Raw genomic sequence first — 11,355 nt, 5'->3', positions numbered from 1 at the left:
TGTAGTAAACTGTTAGTAGGCCATGTGCCTCACCCTAATAATTTGGTCTATTTACCCCTCTTAATTTCGACCTACTGTTGAGACTTTGTGGTGCATATAACCTGTTTAGGAGAAATGTAATCATTGAATTTTGTAAGAGCTTTCATTGTCTGCTTATATGCCCCCTTTATTTATCCTACGGTTCTGACTTGGTGTACAGGGAGAACACTGTAAGAACGGCCCATGTTCTGAATTCTGTCGCTGTACATTTGAAAAGTGCTAAACAAATAGTTATATTGACTAAGTCCATCCTAGCTCGCTCATTAATGTCTTAATTGAAATTATGGATTGCCTCTTATCTGCTTGTCGCCATAGTTTGTACATTTCAATTGTTATTAGAAACCACATTTGTTTAAGCAAGTCAGCCATATCAGCTATGTTTTTTTTTAAGGCTGTAAATGATGCTGAATGAACAGTGTCGCTGCCAGACAAGGCTCCGTTGATAGACAGGTGTAGCAGCGGTAAGATGTTGGGATAGTTTTATGTGTAGGCCGTCATTGTAAATAAGAATTTGTTCTTAACTGACTTGCCTAGTTAAATAAAGGTTAAATAAAAATGTAGGCCCTAACAGTTTCTGGGCGCAGTTTGTCACCCTTATAGTGCAATTCATGTATTGTTTAGTGGTGTGTTGTGTATTGGCTTAGCTGGCATGCATCCCACTTTGTTTTTTGCCCACCAAGATGTACATGCTAAAATCGCCAATGGAATGAATTAAAGCAGCATACATTACAAATCGGTGCAACGGACACTTTTTCGTTAAACAAGGCTACATTGACATGGATACCAACATAAATGGTAGGATGCAGGAAATGGAGGAAGCTATGGATTATAATCTAATTTCAATGGATGATCTGGAGAGTTATGCATATTCTGAAAATAGATCATTCATTAACTGACCATAAATGTATATAATCCAACTCCATAATACAAATACAAACACATGGGCCAATAAGTCAGTAAATTATTTGAAACTATTTATTCATAATTGATATGCAAATGTAGAGCTCTAGATTACTAACCATGACAATAGCGATTCATTTACCAAAACAGCTTAAATACCTTTTCCAATAGATGGTTGTGCGCTAATTTTCTCGGAACCCGTGACCAGACTCATCTCTAACAATGTACCATTTTCCCAGGTGACAAACTCAATACACAACTTTAATCTCTAAACATCGGGGAAAGTTTGAATGATACCAAACTAGTTTCATAACAACGTTCTAGTGGTCCTCAAACACACAATGCGCGTGTTAACAAGCTCTCTGTATTGTTATAACAATGGTCCGAATGCGCATTCGTCAACAGCTAAGTACACTTCCGAATCTCCATGAGAAAGCCCCCCTGCGAAATTGTCCCGGTGATCCGAACACAGCAGGTTTATGCTAATCAACTCTCAGAGGAGGGGAGCGGTGGAGCCATTTTGTAGTCATTTAAAACTTGCTCGTAGATTAATGTGACTGCGCTCCGTGGATACTATGGATATAAGTGTCGTTTCCACTTTCAAACTTCACCATGAAGGATAAAAGAAAAAGGGACAGGGATAGTTAATGCTTTGGTGGAGGTGTTTCGATGAAGTTGAATGGGTTTTGTTTTAAACCATGGAATTACCGATGTATTGGATCTGGGTTTGTGTTCTATTCAATGTGCCCTTGCTGGGATGTTTCGAGCTACACCTTTCGGAGACGTTACAAACGGGGACCGTTTTGGCAAATTTGTCCCTGGGGCCCGGTTGGACATACAACATCGACAGGACTTTAACTCCTAAATACATTCAGAACTTTTTACAAGTGGAATGGCAAGAAGGAGCTCTCCGTATGTACCGAAAAGTGGATTGTGTGCGCTTATTGAGGAACCCGGTGCCTGTCTATATCAGGATAGGCTCGTTGACGTCTGAAAATGTTGTTTTGACACATTTCAATACATTTGTACACGGACAAGACTGTTTTATCAAATACAAGAGAAAGAGCACAATAGGTAAACTCGACATTCACATCAATTACCTTTCCAAACTGGAAGCAACTTCCTGCTTATCCGCAGGTAATTTGCTTGTGAATGTAACAAAACTTTTGCCCGCCTTTACGCGAAATATCAATTTTTCTGCCTCATCATGTACTACTGGGAAAGACTTGAGAGCAGTTTTTAAACATGGCAATCTATTGGTGGAGGAAGACTACTGTTTGGGGCACGGAGAGCTGCGCGATGTGCATTTGCATTGTACACTGCGTGCTCTGAGTGACCGGAGCGTCCGCGTCTCCGTGCGCGTGAGGTTGCGGTTGGTGACAGTGGTTGAGGGAGAGACCCATGGGCAGTTATCGTCGTCACACACCATCCAGATTGTGCCTGGCAAATGGAACCACCGAAAACGGAGAAATGTGAACACACCTCCCCAGTTTCAGCTCCCCAACTACCAGGTGTCTGTTCCCGAGAATGAACCATCAGGGACCCGCGTCATCACACTAAAGGCCACTGATCCGGATGATGGAGAGGCAGGTAGAATAGAGTATGGAATGGAGGCCCTCTTTGACAGCAGATCCAACGACTTTTTTGTAATAAACCCTCAGACCGGTGCTATTACAACAGTGCAGCCTTTAGACAGAGAGGTCAAAGACACACACGTCTTCAAAGTAATGGTGACAGACAACGGCTCCCCACGGCGCTCAGCCACGTCTTACCTCACCGTGACGGTCGGCGACACCAACGACCACGGGCCGGTGTTCGAGCAGACTGAATACCGTGTAACCATACGGGAGAATGTAGAGGTGGGCTTTGAGGTCATGACCATAAGAGCCACAGACGGGGACGCACCCTCCAACGCCAATATGGTCTATAAAATCGTCAACAGCGACGGAGTGAACGCTGGTTTTGAGATCGACCCACGCCACGGGCTAGTGAGGATCAGAGAGCGGCCCGACAGAGAGACCATGTCCCAGTACCAGCTGATCGTGGAAGCCAACGACCAGGGGAAAGACCCTGGACCCCGGAGCGCCACGGCCACCGTCAACATCTCTGTAGAGGACGAGAACGACAACTACCCCCAGTTCAGTGAGAAACGTTACGTGGTCCAAATCCCTGAGAACGTGGCCGTCAACTCTAAAGTCACTCAAGTTCAGGCCACGGACATGGACGAGGGAAACAACGCTAAGGTCCACTACAGCATCATCAGTGGCAACGTAAAGGGACAGTTCTACATCCACTCGCCCAATGGGGTCATCGATGTCATTAATCCCCTGGATTACGAAATGATCAGAGAGTATAATTTACGGATTAAAGCTCAGGATGGTGGCAGGCCTCCGTTGATCAACGGGACTGGGATGGTGGTGGTCCAGGTGGTTGACGTAAATGATAACGCTCCTATGTTCGTCAGCACGCCGTTTCAATCCACTGTGCTGGAGAATGTGGCCATTGGCTACTCAGTAATCCACATCCAGGCTATAGACGCTGATTCTGGGGATAACGCACGTCTAGAGTACCGTCTCACCGACACCTCCCCTGGTTTCCCCTTCACCATCAACAATAGCACTGGGTGGATCACGGTCGCCGCGGAGCTCGACAGGGAAACCACCGAGTTCTATACCTTCGGCATGGAAGCAAGGGATTGTGGGATACCTGTGATGTCATCCTCAGCCAGCGTGAGCATCACGGTCCTAGATGTGAACGACAACATCCCGACCTTCACAGAGAAGGTGTATTCTCTGAAGATTAATGAGGATGCTGTGGTGGGGACCAGTGTGTTGACAGTGACAGCCGTTGACAGGGATGTAAATAGCGTCGTTACCTATCAGATCTCCAGCGGAAACACCAGGAATCGTTTTGCCATCACCAGTCAGAGTGGAGGCGGGCTCATCACCTTGGCGTTACCCTTAGACTACAAACAGGAGCGCCAGTACGTCCTGACGGTAACTGCTTCGGACGGCACACGCTATGACATGGCACAGGTGTTCATCAACGTCACGGACGCCAACACGCACCGTCCCGTGTTCCAGAGCGCCAACTACCAGGTGATGATTAGCGAGGACCGGCCCGTGGGGTCCATTGTGGTTGTCATCAGCGCCACCGACGAAGACACGGGTGAAAACGCTCGCATCACGTACATCATGGAGGACAACGTCCCCCAGTTTAAGATCGACCCCGACACGGGCGCCATCACCACCCAGATGGAGATAGACTACGAGGACCAGGCGTCGTACACGCTAGCCATCATCGCCAGGGACAATGGCATTCCTCAGAAGTCCGATACGACCTATGTGGAGATAATAATCCTGGATGCAAATGACAACACACCTCAGTTCCTACGGGACATGTATCGGGGGACTGTATTTGAGGACGCACCCGTTTACACCAGCGTGCTCCAGATATCTGCCTCCGACAGGGACTCCGGGTCCAACGGCAGGCTGAGCTACACCTTCCAGGGTGGAGATGACGGGGAGGGGGACTTCTTCATCGAGCCCTACTCTGGCATCATCAGAACAGCCAGGAAGTTAGACAGAGAGAACGTGCCTGTGTATACACTGAAGGCCTTCGCTGTGGATAAGGGGATTCCTCCTCTCAAAGCAGCAGTGGACATCCAGGTGTCAGTGCTGGATATCAACGACAATGCCCCCGTGTTCGAGAAGGACGAACTGTTTATCTACGTAGAGGAGAACAGTCCCGTCGGTTCCGTCGTGGCTCAGATCAGCGCCACCGACCCAGATGAGGGAACCAACGCTCAGATCATGTACCAGATCGTCGAGGGGAACATCCCGGAGGTCTTCAAGCTGGACATCTTCAACGGCGACCTCACCGCCCTCACGGACCTCGACTACGAGTCCAGAACCGAGTACGTTATTGTGGTCCAGGCCACGTCCGCTCCGCTCGTCAGCCGGGCCACAGTCCACATCCGTTTAGTCGACATCAATGACAACAACCCGGTTCTGCAGAACTTTGAGATTATCTTCAATAACTATGTGACCAACAAGTCCAATAGTTTCCCCTCAGGGATCATAGGGAAGGTACCTGGCCATGACCCGGACGTGTCGGATAAACTCCACTACAGTTTTGAGTCGGGGAATGAGCTGAACCTGCTAGTGCTGAATGCAGTCACGGGGGAACTAAAGCTCAGCAGAGACCTGGATAACAACAGACCTCTAGAGGCCCCCATGACTGTCTCTGTCTCAGGTAAGAGCACCTCAAATGTATACATGCAAATGGGTGATCCGCTTATTACCATGTCTTATTGTTATTGTTAACTGTAATTACCTGTCTTATTACCTAAAAGAAACGCCTTGTTCATAAATCATATTCTTCTGGACTTTTATTTAGAGGTGTAAAATAGGCCTGTTTTCCCGGCTGGCAGAGTTGAATGAGTAAGCAAAATCATTTATTTAAGATGGATATCTCAGTGGTGATTTGCGTGGTCTGGAATGACCGAGAGTTGAATGAAATGAAGAAGCATTTGAAAGTAAGCTATTTTGGTTTTTCCGCTCTTTCCAGTCGCCTGAAATAGTTTGCCGCTTGCAGAGTGGAATAAGTGTAAGAAATACATGTGCGATAGATAATAGATATTATATCTATCGTCTGGAACTGTGTGTAGTTGACTGTGTGTTCTATTGAAGCGACGCAGAGCTTAGGCCCTAGCTGAAGTGCTGTATATGTTTAGTGGTAGTTGGAAGGTTCTACCGTTTTCTACTGTTTGTGTGATACTGTATTGTGGTGGTTGCCTGGGTTCATAAAAGGTGCTATTATACCAGGTGCCCTTATTTTTTAACCAATGTTGTTGTTTTTTTTCACTGCATAAATGCGGTTTGCACATATCAACATTATAGCACGCGAGACACCTTCTTCAAAAAACTCGCCTTAGAAGTGAACAGCTTATGTTGGCCCCTTTTTCACTTAGGTTAGCAGGAATGGTTAAGTGTGATGATCAAAACTGGGGCAACGTCTGTCTCACGCATTCACTCACTGAAATAGTTCTCCGTGCTTTTACATAGCCTTAGTCAGCAGTTCGTGCTGGGTGATTTTGCTGCAATTTCGGTTAAAAACGAGGAGTCCTTTCCGCTGATTGTGTTGTACAGCCCATACAGTTTAGTGTAATAAAAGTAAGATGGGTTATCTGCATTCGTCGTTAAGTCACGCAGAAAGAATTTGTGTGAAAGACGTCCTCTTATACAGCAGTATACTTTGTTCTGTTAAATTACACATTACACTAATCCAAACACCCATAGCTCACACCCTCACAGAGACACTGTGGTGAGGTTATTTCTACTGTAATATAGAGCATTGATGTTATACAGGCCTTAGTATTGACTGGTCTCAGGCAGTAAGTGGGAGAGAGGCATCCTATCCCCATGAGAGAATGCTGTTTTAAGTCGCTCTCTCAATCCATCTCTTTCTATTTACCAAGAATGAAACCTCTATGTCTTTCCTTCTCAACCTTTCTCATAATTGGTTATCTCAGTGACTTGTCTTTTTCTGTGTAACAAAAGACAGTCTGTCCAGAGGCTCGTGGTCACTAGTGGACCTTCTTTCGCATTCGCCGATAACAATTGGGACTCTTGAGAGATCTCCTTGACAATGCTGACCCCCGGCTGTCCCTCGAGGGGCACCCCTGCCCCCCTTCCATCACACCATCAGAATAATGCATCTTACACACATTCCGACCCCCAACCTCCCTCCTCACTACTCTAGACACACCGTGATGTCAAATGTTAGGTAACCATTTCCACTGGTGCTCTGACCTCTCAACCCCAGCCCCATGGGAGAGGAAGGGCCCTCTAGGGACAACAGGAGACCAGACTGAGACAGACACCAACAGCCTGCTCCTGGCTTCCTTTACTAATGAAACACTAGCCCTTCTCTCGCTTTCTCTGTGAGATAATGGCATGGCTCAAATTCAATTCAGAGCTTTTTGGAAGATTAGGTCCAATATTAGGAAACAAATGTTTGTTACAAAAAACAATTATATTATTAGTTAAATCGGATCTCCTGGGCATAGAGATGGGCATAGTAGTGGTGGCTACTGATGTGTGAAATCGAACATTGTTTGAATTAGATATCTATCTAAGATGTCTCTTTCGGTCAGTTCACCCATTCAAACTAAGCTCTCAAAACCAGTTTAAATTGACCAAATTGTATTTCTCAAAAACGGGGTAAGAACAGAACAGGTGTTTTATTCTACCAAACAGGAAAGGGATTGCAATTGTTTATCTAACCCTCCTGAAAGGCCAGAAGTACTCCCTGCCTGTCAGATGTCCCCCCAGATAACGCAGGTTAACATTCTAGTCACAACACCACTCTGTCTCTCCCCTTAGAACAACACCGACGAGGAACGGTAGGGGCTGAGTGTTCCCGCTGTAATACAATATCTCTTATCTGGCGAGCTCAACATTCAACAAGCTTTTCCCTCCGAATTTAGCTCTCTCGTTTTATTCACCGTAGTCTTCATAAAAGAAGAGCCATTGACTTGACTCTCCAACGTATCTCCTCAGGCGTCTATCTTAGATACCTACGTCTTTCTCAGGCCCAGTATACAGAGTTCTGTCTGTGTTATATGAAGCTGTCCGTTTGTGTGGCCCTCTGGGCATAATAGAGACGAGGGATGGATAGTGTTACTCTTCTGTAGGCCGACTTTGTGAGATGTACCTTGATGATCTGGAGTGATTGGTGCTAAATCATCATTTCCACTTGGTCCCTCTCGCTCTCTTTCTTCTTTTGGAGGTAAGGACGGAGGGAGAGCTTGCAGTGCGCCACGACACGTACCCACTCCTTCGTTCTCCTTAGGGGCCTTTAGCTAGCGTCTCCTAGGTTTGGCCCTCGACCCCACTCTGTAGGAGCCACATAGTGTTCTCTCCCTATCTCTTTTTCTCTCTACAGTCTCATTTTCTCTTCCTCTTGCTCTCTCTTTCTCTCTCTTTCTCTGAAGTTTATCTCCATAGCACCCAGAAGAGGTTTACTGTTTCATGTGAGTCCCATAATCAGATTTCTGGAGGAACCCAAGAGGTTTAATTTGATTTACACGAGGACACTACTGCAGCAGCATGAATATGATAAGAAGTAGAGATGTTTTAGTATATCAGGTGCTGAATACATCTTACAAGAGGTTTTGAAAAGGAAATGACTAAAGTAAGGAGATGTGTGTGTGTGGGAAAGAGGAGAGTGTGCCCCCTGTCCAGCTGTGCCAGTGTAACCGATGTGAAATGGCTAGCTAGTTAGCGGTGGTGCGCGCTAATAGCGTTTCAATCGGTGACGTCACTCGCTTTGAGACCTTGAAGTAGTGGTTCCCCTTGCTCTGCAAGGGCCGCGGCTTTTGTGGAGCGATGGGTAACGATGCTTCGTGGGTGACTGTTGTTGATGTGTGCAGAGGGTCCCTGGTTTGCGCCCGGTTCGGGGCGAGGGGACGGACTAAAGTTATACTGTTACACCAGTGTGTATCCCAGCCCTGCCTGTCACAATACTACCACTGCTGCCACTGACTGCACTCAACCAGCTGCAACAGAGAGGTAGAGCGAGAGGGGTTATTGGTGTGGCTGGGCTCCTTCCTGTGTCCACACACAACCTCTGACCCCTGACTCTGATGGATGTCCTAACAATGTCCGGAGAGGCTGGTAGAGATGAATCACTACCTATACAGGTGCTGCCGAGAGCAACATTGGCCTGGTCCCAGATCTGTTTGTGCTGTACTGTCAACTCCTTGGGATCATAAGTGTTGGCTATACAGCACACACCGATCTTGGATCAGGCTTTTGTTTAGAATGAAGATAAGACACATGACAGATTGGATCTGTGGCTTCGGAGATTGATGGATTTGTTGACATTTCGTGTGATTTAAGTCATCCTCTATTCATAGACCAGATTTTGTTTACATGTTTATGCGCGTGATGTGGTGGTATATTAGTCTTGGCACTGAAAGTAACTGATATTAGCACAGCAACTCCCTGGTCATTCCTAAGACATTACAACCTCCTCTCTCCCCTCTCTCGTCCTCCCTTCCCTCTATCGCTCTCTACAATCTCTCTCTCTCTCTCTCTCTCCCTATCTCTCTCTCTATCGCGCTCTATAATCTCTCTATAGTGCTCTCTCTCTCTCTCTCTCGCAGTGCATGCTGGGAGTTTGAGTGTTTGGTGTAGAGGGCTCTGTTCTATCTTTTCTTGATTCTGTTCTTGGTCTTTCTTTCAATTTTATTTTCTATGGTGGAGGGTTAATGCACTATTTGTTTTAGCGGTATCCACAGGTTTTTTCAAAGTTAGGGTGGAAGAGGACAGAGTTTGTTTCCTGGGGTTTGGAAGGTGTGGTGCGCGCGATGGCTTCTCAGCCTAGCGCGGAGGAGACGCTGTCGATACGGCATGGATTCAGGTGTGTTCCTGAGAACGGAGTTTAAGTGGAGGAGGTTCTGCTCGCGGTCGATGAACAGGAAGGAGCTGAATTTATACATTCCACTTCCAGAATGAACAAAGCTGTGGTTGTGTTCATGAAAAGAGCAAATTTGGTTGGTAGGGTAATTGCTAGTGAAATATTTGTAAGGGGTGTGTTGGTGCCAATTTTGCCTCTTTCTTCCCTTTCGACAAGGGTGGTAGTTGCAAATTTGCCTCTGTTTATTACGGATGATCCAATCAGGAAAGAGCTGAGTGGTTTTGGTAAGTTTGCTAGCGGTTTCCGTGTACTGTCGGCAGGTTTTCAGGCAGATGCCGTTAAGCACGTTGTTTCGTTCCGGAGGCAAATGTGTATGTTCCAGAATAACAATGAGCAACAGTTAAATGTGCATTTTAAAGTGAGGCATGGGGAGGGGCTCTATGCAGGGTTTGCCAGCACAGTCTATGGTGTTTTGAGTGTGGGGATTTGGGGCATAAGAGCTTTGCGTGCCCACATAAAGGCCGTAGACAAGGTGAGGGCACAAGCGCCAGTGGGGGAAATCGAGGTCAACACGCAGGGGAGCAATGAGATGCAGACAGCAGAGGCTGGGCCTAGTCATGCCAGGGATGGTGGTGTAGATGAGGCTGGGCCTAGTCATGCCAGGGATGGTGGTGTAGATGAGGCTGGGCCTAGTCATGCTATAGATGGTGGGGTAGATGAGGCTGGGTCTAGTCAGGCTATAGATGGTGGTGTAGATGAGGCTGGGTCTAGTCAGGTTATGGATGGTGGTGTAGATGAGGCTGGGTCTAGTCATGCCAGGGATGGTGGTGTAGATGAGGCTGGGTCTAGTCAGGCTATAGATGGTGGTGTAGATGAGGCTGGGTCTAGTCATGCTATAGATGGTGGTGTAGATGAGGCTGGGTCTAGTCATGCTATAGATGGTGGTGTAGATGAGGCTGGGTCTAGTCAGGTTATGGATGGTGGTGTAGATGAGGCTGGGTCTAGTCATGCCAGGGATGGTGGTGTAGATGAGGCTGGGTCTAGTCAGGTTATAGATGGTGGTGTAGATGAGGCTGGGTCTAGTCATGCTATAGATGGTGGTGTAGATGAGGCTGGGCCTAGTCATGCTATAGATGGTGGTGTAGATGAGGCTGGGTCTAGTTGGCAAGACTGGCCAGGTGGAAGTGGCTCCTGTCCCAAGTGTCATATAGAGGGAGGGTGCTGATAATCAACAACCTGGTGGCATCTTCCCTGTGGCATAAACTGGCTGTCCTCAACCCCCCCCCCCCCCCCCCCCGCCGGTCTGCTCACAGACCTGCAACGCAAGCTAGTGGACTTTTTCTGGTCGGGCCATCACTGGCTGAGGGCGGCAGTGTTGTACATGACCGTCCACGAAGGAGGACAGGGCCTGGTGGAACTGGAGAGCAGTGTGGCTGCGTTCCGACTAAAGGCGGCGCAGAGACTGCTGTACCATACTGATGTTGGCTGGAGGGAACCAGCATGCGCACTGCTGAGGAGAGCTGGAGGATTAGGGTTGGACCGGCAGCTGTTCCTCATGAGGCTGGAGAGGCTGAGTACAGCAGGTCTCTCTGATTTTTACTTTGCAGTGCTGAGGGCCTGGCAGCTGCTAAGGCACACACGAGAAGGGGGTGTGGAGCCTGGGCTGTGGGTGTGGGAGGAGCCTATCTTCCACAACCCAGCCATCCTTTTGAGATCGGTTCAGTCGGCCACCCTGCAGAGGCGACTGATGGTAGTGGGCTTACTAAGGCTGGGTGACCTGTGACTGCTGGGAGAGGAGGGAGGGAAAATCCTGGAAGTCCTGGCACAACAAACAGGAATAACGTCTCTTAGGCTGCTGGAGAGATTCCTGGGGGAGGTCCAGGAGGCACTGTCTGAGCCTGTAAGGGGGGTGTTTGAACGACAAAAGGGGGAGGGGCCACCAATGTTTCCGCCACTGCAGGTGATGGCGGAGACTGGCAAGGGGGTCTGGAG

The 11,355-nt window shown here is 47.7% G+C and overlaps 1 protein-coding gene across 1 annotated transcript in view; it reads left to right on the top strand.

The window, feature by feature from the left end:
• Positions 1-1,317: 1,317 nt before the first annotated feature.
• LOC120031780 (cadherin EGF LAG seven-pass G-type receptor 1-like) overlaps positions 1,318-11,355 on the top strand; it is a 119,489-nt gene continuing 109,451 nt past the window's right edge. The window contains exons 1-2 of the mRNA XM_038977600.1: positions 1,318-1,348; positions 2,323-5,193. Of these exons, the coding sequence (XP_038833528.1) occupies positions 1,318-1,348; positions 2,323-5,193 (2,902 nt within the window). The remainder of the gene's footprint in view (positions 1,349-2,322; positions 5,194-11,355) is intronic.

This window comes from Salvelinus namaycush, chromosome 38, assembly GCF_016432855.1.
Source record: "Salvelinus namaycush isolate Seneca chromosome 38, SaNama_1.0, whole genome shotgun sequence".
Classification (NCBI taxonomy): domain Eukaryota; kingdom Metazoa; phylum Chordata; class Actinopteri; order Salmoniformes; family Salmonidae; genus Salvelinus; species Salvelinus namaycush.
This window is presented reverse-complemented; position numbering and strand designations above follow the sequence as displayed.